At 59.8% G+C, this 24048-nt stretch overlaps 2 protein-coding genes across 8 annotated transcripts in view; both read right to left on the minus strand.

Moving 5' to 3' along the window:
- The window catches only part of PHKA1 (phosphorylase kinase regulatory subunit alpha 1), a 19881-nt gene extending 3121 nt beyond the window's left edge, over positions 1–16760 (minus strand). Inside the window, exons 1-31 of one of the 7 annotated variants that reach the window (XM_030498582.1) lie at positions 16642–16759; positions 16315–16473; positions 15728–15775; positions 15022–15190; positions 14564–14646; positions 14284–14364; positions 13774–13872; positions 13512–13658; positions 13138–13191; positions 11523–11645; positions 11325–11420; positions 10590–10697; positions 10309–10387; positions 9737–9871; positions 8618–8727; positions 7872–8016; positions 7562–7640; positions 6975–7150; positions 4940–5116; positions 4485–4579; positions 4145–4284; positions 3850–4006; positions 3605–3684; positions 3333–3411; positions 3119–3248; positions 2655–2756; positions 2322–2437; positions 2077–2124; positions 1947–1985; positions 830–874; positions 446–616 (exon numbers count right to left, since the gene is read on the minus strand). In XM_030498582.1, coding sequence (XP_030354442.1) covers positions 446–616; positions 830–874; positions 1947–1985; positions 2077–2124; positions 2322–2437; positions 2655–2756; positions 3119–3248; positions 3333–3411; positions 3605–3684; positions 3850–4006; positions 4145–4284; positions 4485–4579; positions 4940–5116; positions 6975–7150; positions 7562–7640; positions 7872–8016; positions 8618–8727; positions 9737–9871; positions 10309–10387; positions 10590–10697; positions 11325–11420; positions 11523–11645; positions 13138–13191; positions 13512–13658; positions 13774–13872; positions 14284–14364; positions 14564–14646; positions 15022–15190; positions 15728–15775; positions 16315–16473; positions 16642–16719 — 3348 coding nt within the window. In that variant the 5' untranslated portion in view covers positions 16720–16759. Of the gene's footprint in view, positions 1–445; positions 875–1946; positions 1986–2076; positions 2125–2321; positions 2438–2654; positions 2757–3118; positions 3249–3332; positions 3412–3604; positions 3685–3849; positions 4007–4144; positions 4285–4484; positions 4580–4939; positions 5117–6974; positions 7151–7561; positions 7641–7848; positions 8017–8617; positions 8728–9736; positions 9872–10308; positions 10388–10589; positions 10698–11324; positions 11421–11522; positions 11646–13137; positions 13192–13511; positions 13659–13773; positions 13873–14283; positions 14365–14563; positions 14647–15021; positions 15191–15727; positions 15776–16314; positions 16474–16641 lie in introns of all 7 variants that reach the window. The other 6 variants (XM_030498577.1, XM_030498583.1, XM_030498579.1 and 3 more) reach the window with 6 other exon arrangements.
- A 3618-nt stretch (positions 16761–20378) lies between these two features.
- BMP15 (bone morphogenetic protein 15) lies at positions 20379–22854 on the minus strand. The gene is made up of 2 exons (XM_030498641.1): positions 22536–22854; positions 20379–22057 (listed from the first exon to the last, which is right to left on the minus strand). The coding sequence occupies exons 1-2, from the start codon at positions 22852–22854 to the stop codon at positions 21282–21284; spliced, it is 1095 nt and encodes a 364-aa protein (XP_030354501.1). The 3' UTR covers positions 20379–21281.
- Positions 22855–24048: the final 1194 nt, after the last annotated feature.

Raw genomic sequence — 24048 nt, forward strand, 5'->3', positions numbered from 1 at the left:
ACACTGGTGCATGCTGCCCACACACCCCAGCTCCACCTCCTAACTCCTTGCACAGCATTGCTCCTTCCCCACCAGTTCAGCATCAGCCAGAGCCCCCCCTCCTCCGCACTCAGCACAGGGCTCTGCTCCCTGGCTCACCATGCCAAGGATAAGCTGTGCCCAGAGCTGCTTCAGCTGCAGCTCCAGCCTGCCCTTGCCTGGCTAATGGGTAAAGCCATTATCTGTTACTGTGCAAGGCTCAGCAGAGTATGAGGTAGGTCCTGTGTGCCTAGCAGGCAGCCCTAGGTCTTCCTCAGTTTTCCAGGGCTAGCCCGTCCATGAAGCGTATATCCACACGACAGCAGGGACCACCCTCGGGTACCTGGCAAGTTGCCCTAGCAAGGCTGGTGTGTGAGACCCACAGGCTCACGTGCATGGAGAGGAGCCAGCAACGCGTCCAGCTCACCTTCTGCAGGACCTTCCAGACCTTCTGGTAGAAGCCCACAGGGACGCGGTTGAGGGCCCCATCCAGCCGCCGTCTCCGCTGCCACTGGCCCTGGCGGCTGTCCTTGCTGCCCTGGTCTTCCAGCATGCTTGAAAAGGAACCCTGGCCCAGCAGCTCCGTGTGCCCAGGAGACTGAGCCAACACAAGACAAGGACCACAGAGACTGCTGTAGAGTAAATACCCCACAAGAACACACCCTGCTGTTGCCCAAGAGCTCGTGCTCCCCCAGCCTGGCTTCCACCCCCCAGCCAAGCAAAGCCACCCTGCAGCACCCCCAGCACACAGCTCCTTCATGCAGCCACAAGCAGGACAGACCCATGTGCGCTGCCAACAAACACCGGTTACCAGAGAGGACTTGAGGTCAGTGTCCCCGGACTGCAAACCAAGGGGCTGGAGGAGAAAGGGAGAGACCAAAATCAGACCGTGCTGGAGCAAGGAAGCCATCACAGCAAGCAAAGCAGCAGCAGCATGGACCAAGCTCAGGTCACAGGGCTGTTATCCCAGGGGCTGTGGTTAGCTGGAGAGGCAGTTTCAAAGGGCAAACCTGCAGAAGTCTCATGTTAGCACCAGAGGGGAAGGGCTGCACCTCACAGGCCAGCTGTGAGGCACCTGCACGCTGGTGCTGCGGCGGCAGCGAGCTCGTGCTGGCAGGCACGAGCAGGGCTGCTACTGCTCTGCTGGCATAGGTGGGGTTTAGTCTCAGGCAGACGGGGGGGCCAGTAGCAAGGTTACTACTGCCCGCAGGTGACCCTCCTCACCACATATATGGTCCCTCATGTGATGTCAGGTTTCCCTCTGCAGCAGACCGGCCATAAACCTGCTGCAACAGCCTGGTCCCTGCAGACCTCATCTTTTTGAGGACAGGACACCTCCTAGAAATCAGGACTTGTCATGGACACATGCTAGGCTACAGAGGAGGTCCTTGTAGCTGGGCAGGAGCCTCTTCCCCCAGAGAATAGCTGAGGGGCTACAGGCAGGACCCAGTGACCACCAGAGAGCTGCCCGACAGGGCCACTGCTGGTCATGGCACTAGAGTAACATCACCCCATCAGGCTCAGCAAGCTTTCATGGGTATAATGGAACCTATTAGGCCACAGCAGCTATGGAGCACAGCTCTGAGCTGGTTCTAATGACAACACACAACCAAAGGCGGCTTCCTCCCTGCCAGCCCAAATATGGCAGGTCCCACACAAAGGATAGCTCCCTGAAGGCTGTGGGACAGCGCCAGCCCTGGGCCCCACAGCACGGTGAGCCATGCCAACCTTTTCCCAGGGAGCCAGCCTCCCTTCCTGTCCTGAACAGAGCAACCCTGAGACTTTGGAGGGGCAGCCAGTTCACTGCTGCAGCAGCTCACTCAGGTTTGCTTAGGAAAGCTCGCTAACTCATGCATGCTCAGAAGCTGCCCTGGTGTGTGGCGTAAGGGACAAAAGCTGATGCTGCAGGAGGACCAGGGGGGCTTCACCTTACTTCCAGGCAGAGACTGCCTACGTTTATCCAGTTGCTGCAAGAGAAGAAGGAAATGAAGTTTCTGCTGCTGGAAGAGGCCCACCAGGACACCAGCTACGCCCGAGATGTTGCGTGGTGCTTCCCACCCCTGCACTTCCCAAGCACTCGTGTGTTTCCCCCTTGTGCTGCTTGCTCTGTCAAAGAAACCCCCAGTCCCATTAACAGGTTTGCCCCAGTTCTTCCCACAGGGCAGGACTGGAGCTAAAAGCAGCTCCTGGAAGCAGCTGTAAGCTCTCTGAAGCCCAGGAGCGAGCTCCCTCCTGCTTCCCCATTGATCCTGCTTGTCCCATAGCTGTTCCTGGCAGGAGCAGCCTGCACCACCTGCCCTCACCTGCTTGATCTCGCTTTTCAGCCTGATGATGCCGGAACGTTCGTGCTTGGTGGCCCCGACGGCCCCCACCTCACAGATGGAGATAGCAGTGGTGAGCGACGAGTCGACTGATCGCACTGGAGAAAAGAGGCCCGGAATGGGTACCGTGGCTCGGGGCGCATGCATTCCTTCCCTCTGCTTGGGCATTGGTATCTCTGCACACCCTCGCCCTCTATCCCAGCCAGCACCAGAGATGCCCAAGCACAGCACACAACTGCTTCAATTCAGGTCATGCTCTGCCCCAGCACCCAGCTTTGCCCAGAGGTGCGCTCACAACCCTGCTGAGAAACTCACCGCTCCTTTCCACCCCAAACTCCTTGCCAGAGAGGATGTGGTAGAGGAGGGTCTTCATGTCTGATGGGCTGAGATTCATCAGGTTCTCAGTGGCCTCTCCAGCTGGAAAGAACAGAGTTGGAATGTCGCATCCCACTTCACAGCCCTCCTGGGATATTTCTACCCTGCATGCCATTCTGTCAGCAGGGGAAGCACTGGTACAGGAGCTCATCCTCCAGGGATGTACACTAACTCCGGGTTTTGCCTACAACAGGAACTTTTCCCCAAGCCAGCCCAATACACCTTTGAATGGAGGCTGAAGTGAAACCACCCCACTGTGCCCAAGAACAGTCCCTGGCACTTTCAGTGCAGGTTCTTGCCCTAGAGCTGAGCTGCCAGTTTTTAACAGCACTTCTCCTCCCTGCTGATGGGGTCCTGGGTGCTGCAGCACCCCCCAGGCCGCACACTGTCCCCCCTGCACGTACCTGAGCAGCGCAGGGAGTGCGCCAGCTCCGTTGCCATCACCTGAATGATGAGCCCGATACGAATGCGGAACATCTCAGCGAACAGCGCGGGCTGCGTGCGCATGTACATGGCCAAGTACACCATGATCTCCTAGAGGGGAAGGGGCAGATCACTCCACTGCTCACCAGGGCAGACACCCCTAGGCCAGGGTCCTCTGTCACCCTGGCCCATCACCTGGGTGAGGATGGACACACTGAGGTTCTTCTCACTGGCTTCATCAATGAGGTGAACAAGCTCCTCGTAGGGGATCGGGCTAGGGAGGGAGCAGAGGTGGTGAGAGGCAGCAGAGTGAACCCCGAGTCCCTCCTGGTCTGTACTGCCCAGAGGGGAGAGACACAGTCTGGGGACAGTCACCCAGAGCCGCTTCTCCCATAGGCTTCCAGGGCAGCGGGTCCACATCCAGCCCCAAGCCAGCATGCGCCAGGAGGGAGAGAGGCCACACTCACGCAGAAATAGTCTTCTCACGCGGCTCCGGGGGCAGTCCCACTGTCAAGTGCTTCTGGTGAGACAGGAGGTCAGTACAAGCCTGGGGACAGAAAGGGTCACCCCGGTCATCACCAACAGCTCAGGGCTTGGGCCTCGGCACAAGGCAGAGCGAGACAGAACCAAAACAGCTGCAGTCTGCCTGCCACTCTGCAGCCTCCTCCACGACAGACCTCAGCCCATTGGAGGCCAAGTGCATGGCTGTTACCTCATCCAGAGCTTCCACCTTCTTCTTGAGGATGCCAGAGATGTAGCGGATCAGGGCCCACTGGCGCGTGTCCCCAACCCGCATGTACAGCTCAGTGAGGAGCTCCTTCACCGTGGGGCCAGGCTCACTGTCAAGCCCTGTGTGCCACTCGGGTCCTCTGCATTGAAGGAGATCCTGGGTTACAGCCAGCAGCTTGCCCTGCAGCAGCCCTGGGCTCTGCGGGGGCAGGGAGGATGACTGCATGGCTGCACTGTGCTCTGCTCAGTGAGCCTGCAGCACTCGGAGCTCATTATACTTGAGGATGTGGAGCATGTAGAGGATGTCTGCTTGCTCCTGCAGTGTGGGGCAGACACGCAGCTGGTCCACCAGTGCCTTGCAGTCCACACTGCCGTCCTCATCGCGGGGCAGGTTCATCTCTGCATAGAGTGTGTAGCTCTGAGGGGAGACCCATGCTCCTGGTTAGCACCACCAGCACCCCACACAAAGTGCAGTCTGGTTATGGAGCCGAGGACATTCACCCACAGACATTCCCCCTCACCAGACACTAAGCCTTCCCCATGTAGCCCCACAGGGACCCTCTGGCTCCAGCTTAAAGGATGGCACTGCTTGGCCAGCCTAGGAGGGACAGGGCTCACCTTGCCTTCCACATCATGCTGGTGGGGTGAACCCAGCAGCTTGACTGACTGCTGGGATGCCTGGAAGATCTTGCTGGGGACATACATCCCAACATCTAAAAGAAAACCAAGGTTAGTGCAGACACTTCCCAACCCCAACGCACCTCACATCTCACACTCTGCTCCCCTGTCAGCCCCTGCAGAGAAGTGGGCCGTGGGAGAAGCAGCCCCATTCCACCCTGCTAGAGGAACACCACAGGGAGCTGCCATTGCTTATCGTTCAGAATTTTCCATGAGGACTGCACAGGCACCAACTCCAAGATACTCTATGGCCAGGACTAACATGATGGACACAATCTGGGTTTCTTTTCAGTCTATGGGGCACTCAGCACTACACAGCTGGGAAAGCTCCCAGAGCACCTCAGCCTTACCCCTTGGGCTTGACCAAAGGTGCGGAGGGCACTGGAGTTACTCACTCTGGACATGAAGGTCCTTGGCCTTGGACGCCAAGGACATGAGGTCGCGGGTGGTGTGGACAGCGGCACGGAAGCGGCTTAGGCCTCCCCGCTGTGCGGTGGGAGGCAGGTTCACCTGCGGAGCTGTGCGCTGCAGCAAGTGGTCCAGGTACTGAGCAACCTCGTCGTACGTGTCCGCTGAAGGGGAGGCACAAGAGGAGGTTCAGCTGCTTTGCGCCCCCACGCCCAATAGAGCTCCTGGCTGCACCTTGGCGAGGGTGGAGCTTTGCCGGCTGAGCAAAATGACAACATGCGGCTGGTGCCCAAAGCCCCACAGCCATGACACCCCTGTTCCCACTCTGTTCTGCTGCCTGGGACACTGGCTGCCAGCCGGGCTCCCTTGGAGTCCCACCCGGATGAAGGAAGCGATGGGGATGCAGCATGTGCCAGGTCCGACCCCGCACAAGGATGGCAGAGCCTGCCCCAACCCCACAGTGAAACCCTCGAGTTCGTTCCCTCCAGGGAAGACAGGGGGAGGCACAGCCAGGGGCAGCCTGTCCATGCAGAGCGCTTGAGAGCACCCCACCACAGCAGGGACCTCATCCAAGCAGGATTCCAGCATGGGAGCAAGGCAGGGCAGGTTTTGCAACACAATTATTTCTAATCAGAAATTACCAGTTACTTCTAATTAGGAATTAGAGAAGGAGCTACAGCTCCTGCCTTGCTCTTTGCCCAGCCTACAGCAGCTGCCATCACTCCCAATGCCACAACGGGAGCACCAGGGCCACCGCTTGTTTCCTGCAGCATGGGCAAGGGTGCTCAGAGGCCACCTCTCTCCTCAGCCAGGAGATAACAGTGATGGAGATGCCCCAAGAGGGAGATGCCCCATGCCAAAGCAATGCAACACAACCAAGAGCTGTTGAGCACTTCCAGTCAGTGGGCCAGGGCAAAACCATGCTGCTCTCCAGCTGACAGACAAGCTCCGTGGTGTGTCCTTCCCCAGGAGGTGAGCTGCAGACAGCATCTGAGGCCCACAGCATGGCATCCCCTTTCCCTATCTGGCAGGGATGCATTATGACAGTGCCTGAAGGAGAAGTCCTCCAGACATCAGGCTCGAGAACATCATCCTGCCTGGCTGCAGCATCTGACCACAGGGAATGCTTAAAATTAAGCATCTTGTAAGTGCTGTAGAGAGGCCAGGCAGGCCCCATCTACCCTTGGGGCTGCAGAGAAGCAGACACCTCGGAGCAGCCCAGGTGCAGCCTACAAGGAGACTGCGGGCAAAGCGAAAGGAGGGCAAGAGAAGTGAGTATTCAGAATCACAGCAGTGCAGACATTGGCTGCAGAAGCAGCAGAGGCAGAGCAGACTGATGGGAAGGCTGGGAAGATGACCCACTAGGTCACAGCAGAGGATGCACGCAGGCCTGTTTGCAAGGGGAACAGCAAACCTTGCACCCCACCATGGTCTCAGGGCAAGATGGATCCATCACGCTGTGGTGGGCCAAGGCTCTCTCAGGCACCATATCCACAGCAGCAAGACCTCAATTTGGCACCCACTGGAGCAGCTCTGCCTAGGGAGGGTCAAAGGCTTTGGGAAAACAACACTTCGATTGCTTAAGACACATGGTGAGTCTTCCCCACCATCTTGGGCACTGTCCCATCACTTTCTGCACTGTCACTGGTGCACGAAAGATCCTCAGCCCAATCTCCTGAGTAGAGGCAGGTTGCCAAACCCATGTCTCTTCCCTATGCAACAGCCAGATCAGCTCGTTTCAGAGCATCCTCCGTGCTCTCCACGTCCACACCAGCCTCAGCCCTGGCTGGCTGTGAAACCCCTTGGTGAGGCTGCATCAATCCACCCGGTCCCACCCCACTGGTGTCACCCTGAGCATTACCCAGACAAGGTTAACTGATGGAGGGTCAGATGGGAACAGAAACATGGTGAACACCTAAGTGTATGAAGAACATGGTGGTGGGTGCTGACGGGGTGGTTGGGTGTTACGGGTGAGTTTGGCATTTGCCACGCCATAGCAGCGACTGGCCTGTTCCCCCTTACCATCCTTTGCTATCTGCAAGCCATGCAGCCAATCCTCGGCGTCTAGCTCCTCAAAGCTGCCAGTGCTGAGCTCGTAACTTTTGGCAAAGACCTTACCCTCTGGCCCAGGGTCCATAAAGCTGAGGTGTGTTCGGCATGACGTTGTCAGGAACTCCGACAACTTACCCGTCTGGATCCTGGGCGAGAGGAGGGGAGGTCACACAGGGAGGAAAGGGGGAGCAATACCTTTGGCTTTGCCTTCTGGATCCAGGACAGGCCCTTTGGCAGGGAGAGATGCACTTGCTTGGGAGCGTACACACGCTCCAGCACCTGCTTTAGCTGCCTGCAACTCCTCCAGCCACAGGCAGGCATGAAAGGGCTGCCCAAAAGGTATTAGAGGGATCCTGCAGCCATGGGCCTAGTGGCATGAAGAGCTATGTCCTTTCTTGCATCTCCACTGTTGGGACTGTAGCCCAGGGGTACACTTACAGCCTAGCACACCCCAATGTATTCTCCACAGCTTGTTCCCCAACAGCCGATGCTCAGGCCCAGGCCCTCATAAACAGGTTTTTGGGGGCCACCAGCCCTCTCCAGGAAGCTGCACTCACCTTGCACCACCGAAATACCCATCCTGCAGCTTCCGCAGCATCGCCAGCACCGTGGGGTGCACGCTGCTGCCGGATTCATCTGTTGGGGACAGAGACAGAGGCAGTCAGGCTCTCCCACTGCTAACCCAGTGCAGCTCCTGTGAGCGGCAAGCTTTTCACAGTATGCTCTTGGCTCTTCACAGGATGCTCCTGGCTCTCCCAGTCCCACAGTGTCCCCATTACCAAGACAACTGCCCACCCCCTTCCTCCTGCATGGGCTGCTTCCCAGGGCTGCTCCAGCCAAACACCTGCAAGGTTGGAGGGTCTGTACCGAGCATGGTGTGGGAGATGGGGAAGGTGATGGTCGGCCGTCCGGTCATCCTCCAGCGGCTGCAGAGGTACGAAAGATCTGTCCTCAGCATCTCCACAATCATCCTGTTGTCAAGAGCCAGGTAGAACTGCTGCTGGTCTATGAACTGCGAGGATGGGAGGAGACATGAGCGGCCCTTCCCACAGTCACCAGATCCCTTTAGTGCCAGTCACATCTTCCCACAGGCGCTCAGCCAGGCCAGCCACACAGTGCACCCAGGGGATGTGCTCCCCTGCACCAGCAGCATGTCCCACCACACCTGGTAAGCGCCAGTAGAGCCTAGAAAGGCACCCTCAGCCCCCAGAGCAGCTGCTGGCCACTAACAACTACGGCGAGGTAACACCACAGCTCAGCAGCAGTGTCACACAAGCCCCACACAGCCAGTCTGCTGTGCCAGGCTTGCAACCCTGCTCGTCCCTGCACCATGCTCGACACAGGGGACAGAGGGATCCCTGTCCTGCCATCAGCCTTTTCCTCGTGCCCTTGTCAAGGTGAGCAGAGGTTTCCACCCAACACTGATCACTGGAAGGCTGAAACCGTCTTTTCCCAGCACGCACGTAGCCAGGACCACTGACTGCTGCTCCACGCCACAGAGCTGGAGCTGCTCCAGGCTGTTCAGAGCGTGTTTGGCAGCCCCTGAGCACTCAGCCAGTGGGGAACGCTCCTGCCTAGTCCCAGGTCTCCTGGCAGCGGGGAATGGCACCCACCTGTGGGGTGAACGTAAAGATGTTCTTCCTGATGTTGTAGAGCTTGGAGGTCCCGAGGACGCCCATGTGCCGATAGGGCCGTCCCGTCAGGCACATCTTCTTGTTGCGGCCTAGGGGGCCAGGAGGAGGAGTTTTTAGTGCAAGCCTCCTCATGGAAGGGGATGCAGCAAGCAGAGGCAGGCCTCTGCACTCCCAGCCAGCAGGAAACAGCTGATTTGTGATTGGGGTACCCCAGGAAAGCACAGTGATGCTCTATCCCACAGCCCTGCCCAGGGGCTAGAGACACCCAGGCCCTCCTTTTGCTGACACAGGAATAGCCTGTCCTGGCTTCCACAATGTGCCACGCCTCCGGGTTTTGGGGTATGTTGGAAGCTGGGGCAGGACCACGGGTTCCTCCCTGCACAGGGCTGGTTCCCAAAAGCCGAGAGCTCCATAAGCATTCCCATTGCTCCTGGGATTACTCTCAGAGCCCAGGATGGTGCAGCAGCATTGCCCCTTGCTCACGTCAGCCCTGGCAGCTGCCAAGCTGTTCCCCTGCTCCCTTTGCCTATGTTACACTTGGCATTTTGGTGGCTTAAATTAGCCGGCGCGTGCAGCCTGTGGTGGGTCAGGTTCCTCCTCTGGCCGAGGCCGGGTCTCCAGCTCCCGCACAACAAGCCCTGTGCCCAAAGGGCTGCTGCACCAGGGAACAGCCCTGCCAACCCTCCAACAGCAGCCACCCCACCTCAGCTACAGGCTCTCTCAGCAAGCCAGGAACTGCCAGGGGACCTTCTCTGGGGTCTGGCTTGCCTCCTCCATTGACATCTGGGATACAGGAACAAAATCTGGCTCCTGTCCACACCAAGTCCATCCTATACAGATCAGAACCTCTGCCTGTCCCTGGGGTGACTGTGCAACTGCAACGCCAAAGCTTTATCCCTTTTAGAATTACCCTGCATAGCACTGTCTGCCACCCCGGCTCCCCTTGGGCAGGAGTTCCCCTTTACCAGGCCAAGGAAAAGTTAGCAGAGCCATTATCAGCTAGCCATCATCAGCCCATCATTGATGAGCAGGAATGCCAGGGTATGGGAGAGACCCTTCTGCACGCCTTTTGCTGCAGGAGCAGGGAGCCCAGCTCACCCAGCCGGGCGTAGATGTGGCTAAGGATGCGAGCAGGCTGCACTCGGATGGGGTAGACGTCTGCCACAGTCTCCACATCGATGTCCTCCTTCCTCAGGGCGGCCTTGATCCCCTCTGTCTCTGCCAGGATGCACACTGCAGAGGGAGGAGGACAGGCTCAGTGTGGCAGGGGCACCGGAGCGAGGAGCGCTGCTTCACGCCTCTGAGGACACGTAGGTACTTTGTCACATAGAGGCGTCTGTCTGGGGTCCCTTTGGGAACCACTTCCCACTGCAGAGGTCTGCCTTGCTCCCCCTGACACTCTCCACACCCAAGCCTTCCGTGCCAAGTGGCTGAAGGGTAAGACCATTTTCAACGTGTCTGCAGAGGAGGCTGTAGCCGGTGGTGTTTCCCTGGGGCAACGCAGGGTGGAGTAGAAGGACTTACACCCCATCTTACACCCACTTTGCCAGGGCTGAGACCTGCTGCACCGGCAGCCACCCAGCCAGCCGAGCCACCCCCAGGAACTCCACGCAGGCAGAGTCCCCAGGCCTGCTGGGCACAGGAGTTTGGAACTGGGCCCTTTCCCTCACCTTGGACCACCACATCAGGCTTGGGGACAGTCGCAAAACGGCGGTTGAGGGGATCTACTTCACCAGGAGCTAGAAACCCCTGAGCAAAAAGAGGTATGAGGAGATCAACATTTCATGCGCAGGGTGAAGTAGGTGATGCCTACAGACAACCTACCTTTAAGAGCTCCTGCACAGTGGAAGTGACAGGTTCCCTATGGCAGGTGGCACAGGGTGGCAATATTTGCCCATTCAGGGCTCAGACCCTCACCCCACAGCCCCCCCAGCACTAGGGATGACCATACCTCAGCCATCAGGCAGCCCAGGATGTAGAGGGACTGCCCCCACATGAGTGGCAGCTTGCCCATGGGTATCCTGTCCACAGTGTGAGGGTTCCTGTACTCCTCGTCCACCTGGAAGGCAAGCCAGGAGGTCAGGGAGGGATCCACAGACACAGGATGCTGAAGGAAGCAGCATCATTGCATTTTGAAGTCTAGCAGTACAAGGCTTAAAACAAGAACTTAGCATTTGCCACACAGGGCCCAAAACCTCCCAGCTACGTTCCTCACACCTTCTCATGATTGCCATAGGCACCCGTGCCAGACACCACATCAGCTACTCAGCATTTTGGTTCCCAAGATGTTGAGCTATCCCCCTGGAATGGCTGACATTCCCCAGGAGCACTGCAGTGATGCTCTTGGATGCTACAGCACTTGGGCACCAGGAGGCCATCGCTCTCAGCCCAGGCTCACACATCCTCAGCATAACCTCCTCAGCCCAGGTCTGCATGTCCTGAGCTCTCAGAGGACTCAGACTCCAGGCTGCCAGCCTGTCAGCACAGCAACTTGTGTATGGGGGCAAGAAATGCTTTTGGGGGGAAGGGGGGAGCAGGTTGTTTTTTTGTTTGGTTGTTTGTTTTTTTCATGGGGTTTCCATGTGCACGGAAGCCACTACGTGTGAGTTAACAAACCGTTAAAACCTGATCGTAATTACCTGGTGATGAGAGATTCCCACTCCCACTGTAGCTCAGGACCGCTCACCTTATCCGGTGGAACACTGTACAGCTCCGGCACCAGGCGCACCCCATTCTTCCCCTTGATGAGAACCCCCTCAAGGGCTTCCCGGTACTCCTGCACCTGTGGAGAGAGGAAAGGGAGTCTGCCCTGGGCATGGCTCCCTGCACGCCTCCTTTGCCAGAGACTTCTTTCCAACAGCATGGCAGGTCCTGCCTCCTTTACCTGCTCCATGTTTCCACTGAAAATCCCATCGATGATCAGGTATGCCCAGAAGAGGGGCCACTCACACTCAATGTTTTCAAACAGCTTCAGCTCTGCAGGCTCGTAGTAGGGGCGGTTGGGGTCCTGCAAGGAGGGTGACAGCGGCGAGGGTGGTGGGCAGCAGGATCCCCTCAAACAGGACTCCCACTCCCCCCCGAGGCCCCAGCCTCAAAATGCCCTCCCAGCGTTCTTCTGCAGATGATGGCTGAGAGCGCCAAAAAGCAGCTTCACCTCCAGGCTGTGTCCTTGCCATCAGACATCCTCTCCCAAACCCCTGCACTAATGCCACAGGGACTCACCCTGCCTGGGCAAAGGGAGCCTACCCAGTCCCCAGGAGAGCACCTCAGAGCCCTGTACAACAGCACAACATCCCCCTTGCTGCCCTGGGGACACTTGCATCCCCTTCACCTTGCCTGCTGTGCCCTGGCCCCTCAGCCCCTGCCTCCTCCAGCATTACCAGGGCTTGGGCTAGAGAGCAGGGGGCCAAGCAGGGGCCCTTCTGCCAGCTGGTAGGACTGCAAGCCTGGCACAAGGGAAGGGGTCGGGATGGAGACCTGCCAGTGATGAATCCTCCTACCCCAGATGTGTGTGCTGTAGTGCTCCAGGGGAGCTACGACCATCGACCTTCCCTGCTGCCTGCTTTAACTCTGCTGCAAAGAAGGGAGATGGGTGGCCTTAGCAGACTATCGGGCAGAGAGCACACATGGAGCGTGTGTTTTCTATAGTGGCTGCACACCGGCCGCAAGCTCCCAAACTCCAGGCAGCTGCAGTGCCTCTGCAGGTAGCACTGTCTTTCCTGCCCCTCACAGATCCCCAAAAGCAATCCATGGCTTTGCATGCTGGCAAAGCTTGAGCAGTGGAAAAGTCAAACTGGAGATGCTGCTGCTCTTCTCTGGCTCTGGAGAGATGCAGCCACACATGCTGCCTATTATGGTCACGTCTGAAGGGCGCAGCGGAGGAAAAGCATTTAGAGACACACGTGCCCAAAGGAACCCCACCAAATAACAGGCCCAACGGGTGATAATTTAAGAGCTTCCAAGTACCATTTCCTGGCTCTGTGGTGATCAAATCAGTCCCAGGAGAAGCAGAAGCAGGGTTGTGACCTCCAGTGCTGCTGCACAGCCAGGGAACTGTGCCTGTGCAGTGATAGTGACTGAACAGTGTTGAGGGAGGAACACTGCAGAGTCACCTCCACAGGCCTCCGGCCCTCACTCAGGGCTTGTGCAGCCTGGAAAGAGCTGGAGAAAGAGCCCACCTTGCAGGGCTTCCCCATGGGGCATAGTCCCATCTTCCTCCAGCATAAGAGATATATACTGCCAAGTCCCAAGATGCAGAAAGAGCCAGCCTCTGCCCATCTGCCATGGGCACTGGCGGGATGTACCACCTCTGCAGTAGTCCTGGCATTTTGGGAAGCCTTGCCCAGACCCATGACACTGCCTGGAGCTGCTCAGGGCTCTCATCTTCCCTGTGCTCCCCACCACAGCCTTGACGCTGCACCAGGGGTGCAAATGCAGCTCACGCTGCTGATGCTTGGCACTGCTATTCGGGGCGGGGGGGGAAGGCTGAGCACACTCACCTCTTTGGGGGTCCTGTACCCATCCCGCAGGAAGCGGCAGCAGCCGTAGCGCCCCTGGGAGGGAGGGAAAGTAGTGCTGAGCAGGAGGAGGAACAGCGTGAGATACCTCGTACCTTCAGTGGAGAAGCAGGGGCGGTCCTCCTCCAGCCAAATACCCTCTCACTTGCTCACCTGGAGCTTAGGCACCATGACCACAGCCGAGGGCCACAGCACACAGGACTCACTTGGCACACCCTGGCCATGGGTCACGAAGACTGGGAGAAGACATGCCCCAGCACCCCCTCCCTGAGCATGTCTTTGGGGAGAAAAGGGCTACAGCAGTTGGGACTGCAGCTGTCTCCTGGGGAGGGCAAGACAAGGGCAGAGCCACTCACCTGCAGTTTCGTGATGATCTCTAGCTTGGTGATCTCCACCAGCTCACTGTCCTCCACAGCGAATGCTGGGTAGGAGATGACAGAGAGCACGCTGGCATCAACTTCCTTGGATGTGGAGGCCCTGGGCAGCATCGAGTGGAGGATGGACTGGTTGGAGGGGAAGGTAAGGCTGTTTAGGTTCCCAGGCCAGGCATCATCCACACTGCAACCCCAGCAGATCACAGCTCATCTTACTATGGTGTAAAGCCCATGCGCGTCTCACCTGGCAGTGCTGGACCTCATCCGACAGCACCCTTATCACGGACTGTGGGCCTCCCTTTGCTCCAAAAAGATCCAGCTCATCCAGTGCCTCCAGAGCAGCCTGCAAGCAGGGTGAGACCCAAAGCAGCAAGTCCTGCACCACGCTGCTCACCTGAAAGTGCTCTCACCCTGTGCCAGCCCCTGCCCAAACCTAAACAAACATAAACCCTGCTGTGGCTGCAGAGCACCCCGGTCAGAACATGAATACATCTCACAGGCAGCCAGACATCAGCAGGGCCCCACACCTTTCGGCCACACACGCCAATTAACTTCTCACTCCCAGTTCAGGCACAACTTAGGCAAGAGGGGCAGTTTTATCCCAGCACACAAAGTGAAAAGCCTTCCTCCCCAGGAACCTATCACTGCTTGGGATGTTGAGCTTCAGTAGTTCAACATGCCCAGCCTTCCCCGCAAAAAAGCAGCATGGGGTCACTGGTGCTCTCTGGCACCAGCACCTCTCCCCCCAGCTCACCTTGGCCATGCCGACAGAGCTAGCATTCAGCTCGGTGATACCCTGGTTTGTCTTGTCTCCACGTTCCCATATCCCAAAGTCCTGTGCAGAGGCAACGGCACATTGGAGCGGGCAGCAGTTCACAGCATGCCCAGAAAGCCTTCAAATCCCCCCCACTGGTGCCAAACCCTCCCAGCAGGTGCCATGGGACTCTGCCCACTGGAGCCCAGGAGTGACCCACAGCTGCCCCTGGGCACCAGCCCACCACCTGCACCTCCTTTCCCCAGCACGGGCTACCCACCGCAGTTTTGTAGGCTGCTTCAATGTAGAACACGAGGTTCTGGATAAAGTTGACTTCATCCAGGCTGTGAATGATGTGGAGGCCTGAAGTAGGGGGAGCAAATCACATTAGTCGCTCCAAGCCCACTGGCAACCCTAGGAAGGGGCTGCAGTTACCCAAGCTGGACCCCTTCTCCTCACGGCATGCCTGTCCCAGGGAGCCACATCCCAACTGGCTCCCATCCTCACTCCCACCCCGCTATGGAAGCTTTGGGGCTTCAGGCAAACAGGGGCTCTTAGAGAGACAGACACCGAGGGGCCCAAATCCACCTTGGGTGCTGCGAGTGTAAGAAAAGAGGGAGGTCACGGAGGCCATTGCAGCAGCTTGGCACCCAGGAAGCTGCACCCAAACCAAGAACATGGAAAAGCCTGGGAGATAAGCATGCTCAAAGCTGCAGTGGCATCCCCCAACAGCATCACCTGAGGCCGTCATTTGCGCCAGCATGAGCAGGTAGAGGGAGGTGGCATCCATCTGTAGGTGACCCCACTCATGGTCCCCCACCACAGTGGCACAGGTATGGGTGTTGTACTTGGCATGCAGGCAGTCCTTGGTGCTCTGGCTGTACTTGAACGCCTCCACCTTGTCCACCTGGAAAGGGACAAGGAGATGCAGGGGTTCATGAAACCCTATCTCCAGAGAGGTCTGGCAGCCCTGGAGGCAAGGGCTGACCCATGCCATCAGCCCAGCATGTGGAACCACGACTGGAAGAGCAGAAATCCTACTCCTCAGCCCCCAGACTGAGCCCCTCCACGCACCAAGGCTCATGTGCCTCACCAGGGCTGCAACCATGGAGGGCCCGCAGCCACGATTGCCCTGAGTGGAGAGAAAAGGGCCACACATGCTCTCAGGGAGAAGAGCTGCAGAGTCCCAGCACCAGCCAGGCCACAAAACAGGGAGCAGGTGGCAAAGGCTCCGCTGGCCACCAGCCCACAGCACTGGGACTTCCACCACACCAGGGACAGATGCCAAGTCAGACTTTACTTCAAGACTTGTTGGAAGGGGGCCTTCCCTCCACTCGTCAGGGAAGGCTGGGGAGAGATGGCACAGTTGGGACTGACAGTCTTTGTAGCAGAGCTGGGCTTTGAGGGGACCACTTGACTCTCGGAGGCACTCCCCAGCCCCTACCTGTCTCATCATGCACTGGAGCAGCCCTCGCATCAGCTTCACCACACTCTGCAGGAACAAGGAAAGCAGCCTTGTAAATCCCCATGTGGCCAACAGAAGCCCTGACTCAGGATCAGCTGGCTGCTGACCTTTGTGGAGCTCTGGAGCCTGTAACCAGAGCCCCTGCTCACATTTCCAGGGCCCCTTCTCCCTAGGCAACAGCACAGGGAAGCATGATTTCTTGGCCTGCCAGCAAAGCCAAGCTACCATACAGGGAAATGGAGGGCACGGCTGCAGGATGCAGCTTGCTAGCCTCTGGGAGAAGGCTGCATCCCCAGATCACCCCAGGGCCAGAGGGCGGGACCCTCTATCTGGGCTCCACCGTGCTCTGGGAAGAGCAGGCTCTGAGATTCCTTTCTATTGTGTGTCCCCCACGCCTAGGACCAGCGCTGCCCCCATCCTCACTGCACTGCCTCCCATGGCCCTTTGGCCCCAGAGCCTGGCTGTGCCAAAAGCAATCCAGCCGGGAGGTGACAGCTGGGTCCCGGGTACAACCGGCCAGACTGGGCGGCCGCCACGGGCCCTCCCTCCCGCCGGCTCCCTCCTACCTGCTCCAGCTCGTAGGCCTTGGCCTTGTCCTCGTCGCGGTCGGCATTCTTGCGGTAGGCCAGGCCCAGCCCCCAGACGGCTAGTATGCTGTAGACGTTATCCCGCACCCAGGCATCCCGGTGGTCGGCGCTGGCGGGGAGCAGGCCCGTCACCGCGTCCTGTAGAGGGGGCAACACCGAGGGGCCGCGGCCCCTTTCCCAGTTAGCCCCGGCCGACGCGGCCAGCGGGGTCGGGCAGCAGCGTCCCAGGCCTCGGGGGCCGGCGGGGGCCCGCAGCGAGGGGGGTTTCGCCCTGCTCCGACCCCCTCTCCGGACACGGGCCCGCACCTGGTGCCGGAGGATGGTCTGCTGCACCAGGCGCCCGTACCCGTCCAGCCGCACGCCCGAATTGCTCCGGCTGCGCATGGCGGCGGCGGCGGCAACAGCGGGCGCGGCGGACAGCGGCACTGGGGGGCCGGCCCGCGTTGCCCCGGGTCCTGGCAGCGCCCCGCCTCCCGGCCCCGCCCGCTCGCCGCCTCCCGCAGCACTGCCCTGAACAATGCGGCACCTTCGAAGCGGCCTCCCCATTCGCGCTGTTTCGCGCTCCCCGTCCGCGCTGTTCCGCGCTTCCCGCAGATAGCGGCGGCCCCGGCCCGCCAGGCGCTCACTACGGAGCGGTGAGGACCCGCCGCCGCGGGGCTCCGGCGCTCATGCGAGGAAGGGGGCGGAAGTGCTAGCGGCGCCCTCTGGCGGGAGGAGGCTGCGCTGCGCTGTGAGGGGCCACGCGGCCACGCCGGCGGCCAGGGGTGCCGGTGGGCAGCGGCGGGCGGACACACGGACCGCGGAACTGCCGCGGAACTGTGCAGACACAGGGACACGCGTGCCAGGGTGGGTGCACCGACACACAGATAGGCGTATGGACAGAGGCATGGATGTGTGTACAGGTGTGGAGAGGCACACAGCGGCATGGACATGCACACATGCACATACACCTACCTGCGTAGACACGTGCACAGGCAGACCTGTATGTGCACACACATCCATGCACACAAGTGTGTACACACCTGGGCGTATATACTTACTCTTGCATTTCCATGAGTACACAACACATACACACGTGGCACACACAGGCCCTCACACATATACACATATAGAGACAGGAATACATGCACATACACACATATGTACATCCACGTGTGCACACACATATACATACCCACATACACACACATCTATACACGCATAGACATACATACACACAAGCACACATACACTTCCCATGCACATACATAATCATATGCATATCACACGCACAGATATAGGGACAGGCACATATATATACACCTACGTGTATAGGCACAAGCAGACTTGTGCATATGCACAAATACGCTCACACATGCACACGCACATCGGCAGCATGCAGGTGCGGTGGGCTCCTGGGGGTTCCTAGCATCCCTCCCCCTGTCCGGGCAGGTGGGGGCCAAGTGGAGGCTGTGGTGGACTCAGCACCTGTTGGGTGAGAGGCGGGAGCCCACGTGCCACCCTATGCCACCCTAGGGCACACGTGGCCCTGACCCCTGTGTAACCCGTTCGTCTTTGCACAGGCAGGGCGGGAAGCTGCCAGACGTGGGCAGGGAGCAGCAGGTTTATTGCCTGCATGGAGCGTCCAGAGCAGCTGAGCTGCAGCAGTGCCCCAGGGGCTCGGTGGCACAGTCCTTCCCCGGGGTTGCCAGGCTGCACGTGGCTGCTGAGGAGTCCTGTCCTGGCAGTGAGTGCACAGTGCACTCTCGTCCCTGGTGGTCCCAGTGCAGGGTGGACACTCCTGGCGTTGCTGGTGGCTATCAGCACTTGTACTGTGGTGGGGCACAGCACCTGGCCCTGTGGGGCAGAGTGGCAGTGAGCACTGTGCCAGAGTCCCGGAGGGGGGGAGTGGGAGGCAGCTCTGGGCTGGGGGCAAAGCTGGGCTCTGCTGAGTCTTGGCCATGGGGCTACCTAGGCTGGGGGCACCGGGGCTGCGGGACACCGGGACTGGGGTGCCCACGAGGTCCCTGGGCTGAGGACAGCAGGGAGTGGGGGCAGGTCCCAAGGTGGAGAACTCCCAAAGCTGAGGAGGCTGGTGGAATTGGGGTACTTGTGAGGCCTCAGGGCTGGGGACATTAGGGGTACATGGGCAGGTTCCAGGGCTGGAGACAATGTGAGAATAGAGATATGTGTGGTCCCAGGGGTGCAGGCGAGGCTGGGCAGGGGGTAATGCAGGGGACGGGCAGGGGTCCCTGCTCACCTGCAAGCCCTGGTGACACACTCGAGGCTGTGCCGGCAGTGGGCACCCAGGGGTCTGCTGCCCACCATCCTCCAGAAGGGTGTCATGCGGGGCAGCCGGGGTGGCGCCTGCCCCTCTGTCCCACCCTGGGGCTCCTGCAGCACCCAGAGGAGGAGATGGGGCATAGAAGGGGCGCCAAGCCCCTGAGCCCCTGTTGCCCACCCTCCATGCCCAGACCCACCTGGAGGGAGCTTGGGAGAAGCAAGAGGAGGGACAGGAGCAGTGCCAGGCTGGTGGCAGTGCCCAGGTGAGCAGGGGAGGCCCCCCTGGCTCTGCCTCTTCGGCTGGTGCACGGCACGACAGGGACTGAAGCTGCCATGGTGGTGCTGGCTCCAGCCGTCCGTGCTGCCGCTGGGCACTGCTCCTCCCAGGTCACAGCCCTGCACAAATATTTGAGTTGCCCCAGGTGGCGGGATGGCCCCTTGTCACCCTTCACATGGCCATAGGACCCACAGGAAAAGCTACCCCCCGAGGCACCCCAGGGCATGGGGCCGGGAGCCCCACACCCTCTGCATGGCTCTGCTCTGACAAGCCCCAATGCTGGTGCGGGCATGATGCCACGGTCAGCCAGGGACAGCGGCTTTTTCCATGAACTACTGCTGCTCCATCCCTTTGGCAGCACAAGCCCCACTACCAGTGCAGAGGAAACCACACTGCTGGGGTAGCCCTTCAGTGTCTTGGGGTACCCAAAGAAGGTGTCCAGCCCAACGGGCATGAGAGCCCATCAGCACAGTGCATGCAAGGACACAGAACTGGGACAAACCATGGTGCCCGTCTGCTTCTGGCCACCCAGCAGGTTTGAGGGATGCTCACAGCAGGCCTGGGTGCAGGTCTGCGCCATGGGCAGCACCAGGCACTGGCACCCAGCAATGCCCAGGACTGGGAGTATGCCCAGTTCCTGTGCCTTTCATCATGGTTTGCCTGGATGAGCCCACCCCACACATTTAATCATTGGCAGGGGAAAATCTTCCCTCTGGGGTCAGGTCTAGGAGCATCCAACAAAGCAAAAGAGGTTTCCCTCCCCAAGCCTCCTGGCTGGATGTATGCCCAGAGGCAGGAGAGGAACCTGAGGCTCTGAAGCTTCTCAGTCTGTCAGAATGGGGGGATAAACTCTGGAGCTGGTGGGTAGGATAGGGGGCTGAACAGCACCCTGCCCCACAGCAAACACCCCCAGGAGAGAAGAAGTGCTGAAACATCCCCACGGAGCTTGGGCCAGAAATAATAGATGGGGCTAGAGGCCGAGAGCCCCAAGATGAGGATGCAGAGGCAGTACCACCAAGCACTGGGGACAAGAATTACTGCTGCCACCCATGCCTCGCTGCGCAAAGAAAGGGAACTTTGCCCCAGCTTTGCAAACACGGAGCGTTGTGCCCAGGAACAGGCAGGTTTGCCTGCAGACACCTTCCCAAAATAACCCTGGCAGCCAAAATGCCTTGGCCATGGTGTCAGACAGCCTAGAGAGATGCAGCTCATTGGTCCCCCAGGAGCTGCCCCATATAGAGGTTCTCTTGTCCCCAGCCCCACCAGCGCAGCTGCCTGCAGCCAGATCTGGTCCTTCCTGCCCCAGGGCAGGCCTGTGGTCCAGGGCTGCTCCTTCTCCGGCTTGAACCAGCTGGGCTTTAATCCCTGCACACAGCAGGGAGCAGCACCCACCCACTCCAATGCAAGCACAAGGGCAGCAGCACAGCAACACAGTCTACACCAGCCTGGCTGGGGCCGTACACCCGCTGCACACCAGGGACAGAGCAAGAACAGGCCAAGATGGTCTTTAGCAAAATCCATCAGTTTATTTATTTACACAGTCAGCAATAAATAGAGGAAAGCCAGGTGGCAGGAGCGCTGGAAGTGAGACCAAGCCCTCCAGGAATAGGCACAGGCTGGGAGGCCAAGCCCCATGAAGCACCAAGGGTGCAAGGAAGCAGAGGGACACTGTGATTGGGGGGGCACAACCCCTGGGATAGGGTGAGACTTGAGCCCTGCTAGAGGGCAAGCCAAGGAGGTGAAGGACAGGATGGGGTTGGCAGAGGAAGCAGCAGGCAGAGCCTGGCATAGGCAGCTGCCTGACCCCAGCACTGGGAACAGAGCTGGCAGCCTGGGTCCCTCCAGTTTTCACAGCCTCCCAGAGCAGAACCACAAGGCAGGAGAGGGGTCCCCCTCCCCACCAAGCCCAATTCCCAGCCCAGTGAGATGCAGCTGCAGCTGGGACTAGACAGGATTGGGTGCACGTGAGCTGGGAAGGAATCCCACAGGCAAGATTGCATTGGCTACTGACAACACCAGCTTGGTGCCAAGCACAGGGACACCTGGACTGCTTGCCCTCCCTGCCCTGGCTCCACCAGGAGATCCCCAGCCATGTCTTAAGAGCTTCATGCTCCAGTTCAGGGACACAGCTCTTCTCCAGGAGCATCAAGCCAAGCCCTCCCGCCCCCCAAAAGCAGGCAGCAGCCTTGGGGCTGCAGGAAGGACAGATGCCACAGGGCAACCGCCCCAGCACAGGCACCTGCCTTTAAAAACCTACAATTTACATAAAACCGCCATGGTAAAACCTTCCCACAGAAGAGTAGCCACGCAGGGAAGGGAGACGAACCACCCCAGGCAGAGCAAGACAATCCCTGAAGTCCGATGTGGCAGGGCCAGGCAGAGCCTGGGGCGATGTGCCTGGGCAGCATTACCGGCAGGTGCAGGACTCTGCTATCATGTTCTCATACTCCTTGTAGAGGATGCTGCCATCACGCTCGATCATGAGGACGCTGATGGGGCTGTAGCGGTAGGGAACGCAGGAGGGCCAGGGCACATTGGCATCCACCAGCTGATGGACAAAGCTCTGCACCACAGCGTGGTTGGGCGCGTGGTAGTCGTGGCGGAGCAGGCGGGGACAGGCACCCTTGCAGTAGCGTGGGTTGTAGCGATGGGGAGCGATGATCCAGTGGTCCCAGCCCAGCTGGGCAAAGCTGACAGGGAAGGGGCGCAGGGAGCAGTCACTCTTCTCCCCTTCCTGCTCCCGCAAGTAGCCAGGCAGGTCGTGGGCCAGTGTCCCCGTGTCACGTCGGTGCCGATGGGGCTCTGCTGCCAGAGATGCCAGTCCAGCCTGGGTGTCGTTGAGGTAAAGGAGGAGGAAGGGGTGGCTGGGGGCTACCGGGGCATCATGGCCACCCATCCGGCCGGCATGTACACAGATGTGCTGCAGTGCCAGGCTCCCCACGCTGCCATTCCCTGACACCAGGTAAGGGGTGACATCCACTTCGGCCCAGCCGCGGCGCGGGCGTGCGACAGGGCTGAGCAGTGCCCCGGGTGTGTCGCTGGTGGCTGACAGCTCCAAGGCACAGAGGAGGCGACCACGGGCCAGCGGCAGGCTCGGCAGGTAGACTACGGTGGCTCGGAGGAGGTGCTCGGCCTCGGGCTGGCCCTCCAGGCGATAGGTGAGGGGCTGCACGTACCAGCGACCTGCGGGGAAGCAGCAGTCACTGTCCCCGGTACAGTATGGCACAACAGGCACTGCCCCAGCACTGCCCCAGCACAGCCTCCTCCCAGGAGGAGGTACTGCACCCAGGAGAGTGCTGCTGCCGCGGGGCTGCACGGAGGCCTCAGCAAACAGCAGCCATGTGCCACAGCTCCCCTGCTGGGTGAAGGACAGAGAGATCCTCGGACAATTCCCATCCTCTGCACCAACACCACTGCTCAGGATGGGAAGGGGAGAGAAGCATGCGGGGCTGGCAGTGCCCTTGCCCATCTCACCCCTGGGGCAGGGAGAGCCTGTGGCCCCTGCCAAGGGGGACCCCGCAGTGCACAGGACCTGCCAGCCCTGGCTGGAACACTGTGAAGAGCGGGAAGGAGGCAGGCAGAGGCCCCCCCCAGGGCTCAAGCCCACTTCACAAGCTCTGCTAAGCCTCCACGCTGCCCTTGGTGCCTGCCTGCTCCTTACCTGCCCAGGGCTGGCCTCCCTGGGGACTGGTCCGGATCAGGCGGATGGTGTTGGTGCCCAGGCTGCGGCCGTGGCGGGGTCGCCCTTCGCGGTCAGCAGCTCGCCGGTACAGGTTCAGCATGTAGCGCAGGGGTTGCCCGCCCGCTGGCTCTGCTTGCCAGCCCCGGCTGCCCGGTGCCCGCGCTTGCAGGGCCTGCAGGAGGGGCAGGGCTGGGACGGCAGGCGGGGCGCTGGGGGACAGCGGGGACTGTCTTGCAGCCCGGGAAAGGGGCACAGCAAGGAGGAGGAGGAGGCTGGTGAAGGGATGGAGCAAAGCCATGATAGGTGTAGGGGGAGGTGGGTGAGCAGGGCAAGGTGGGGCTGGCCAGCAACAGGATTAGGGGAAGCCTGCAGTCATACTTCTCCCCCCTAGAGGGGCAGAGCTGGTCGCTGGCACCAGCAAAAGGACCCCAGGGTGCTACCAGCTGCTTCTGTTGTTCAGAAACAGAAGAGGGAGGGAGAGACGGGGGACAACACACGAATCTAGATGCAAAAAAGGGTGCAAATTCCAGACTAAAACCCCGACCAGTGCAAAGCCAACCGGAGAAGAGCCTGGTCTTGGGGCTGTAAAGGTGCTGGGGCAGGGAGTGGAGTGGGGTGGGTGTGTGGGGTGGGGAGGACCAGCTCGCTCAGCCCACCTGCTCCTGGCCAGCCTCCTCCTGCAGACTGAGAGCTCCTGCCCCAGGGGCCCGTTTTAAAGGCACGGTCCCAATCAAGGTTTAAAGGGCAAGGATCACCCAAATTCCCAGGGGAGTGGTGTTAGAATCTGGTGGGATGCTCCGCTGACGTGAGAACCCCCTCAGCTCCGCCCCGCCCCATGCTGACTCTGGCAGCAGGCTCAGCACCTTTATGCCCGTTGCTGCAAGCTGGGACACATTCCCCAGAGCGGGCACAGAGGCTCGGAGCCTGTGCCTAGGCAGGCCCCGTGGCACAGCCAGGCTGCCCAGTGCCTCACTTTCCCCAGCTGAGAGATGGGTATCAAGCCCATGGCACACATAGGTGGGCAGAGCAACCCGGAGCCCAGCAGCACTGAGTGCAGCCAGGGCAGCCAGTGGTACCCATGCGGCGGGCATCACCCCGCAGCTCTGCTGCACTTGGCTGTCCCAGCTCTTGCTGGTGCAGACTATTTGAAGCATTACCCATACAGCAGATGTGGCCACCCCAGCTCTGGTGCCACAGTGGCCTGGTGGTGCTTGCCTGAGGCAGGCTCTGTGGGCACACTGTGGTGCCCCGGCAGAGTGCCAGGCACGGTGCCCTGCTCCTTAGGACACTGTGGCTCTTCCGCTGGGATGGAGGGAGCCAGGCGGGGTGGACACACTGTTTGGGAACCACTGGTGCAGGGAAAAGGACATGGGGGGAGCGGGGAAGGGGGTGTTGGTGCTTTCCCCCCTTTCTGGTGCCAGGCGGGCACAGGCAAGGGCTGGCAGGACCGTGGGGTGCTGGGACGGGGAGAGGGCAGAGATGCTTAATGGGG

The sequence above is a fragment of the Strigops habroptila genome, chromosome 9 (assembly GCF_004027225.2).
Source record: "Strigops habroptila isolate Jane chromosome 9, bStrHab1.2.pri, whole genome shotgun sequence".
In the NCBI taxonomy this organism is placed as follows: domain Eukaryota; kingdom Metazoa; phylum Chordata; class Aves; order Psittaciformes; family Psittacidae; genus Strigops; species Strigops habroptila.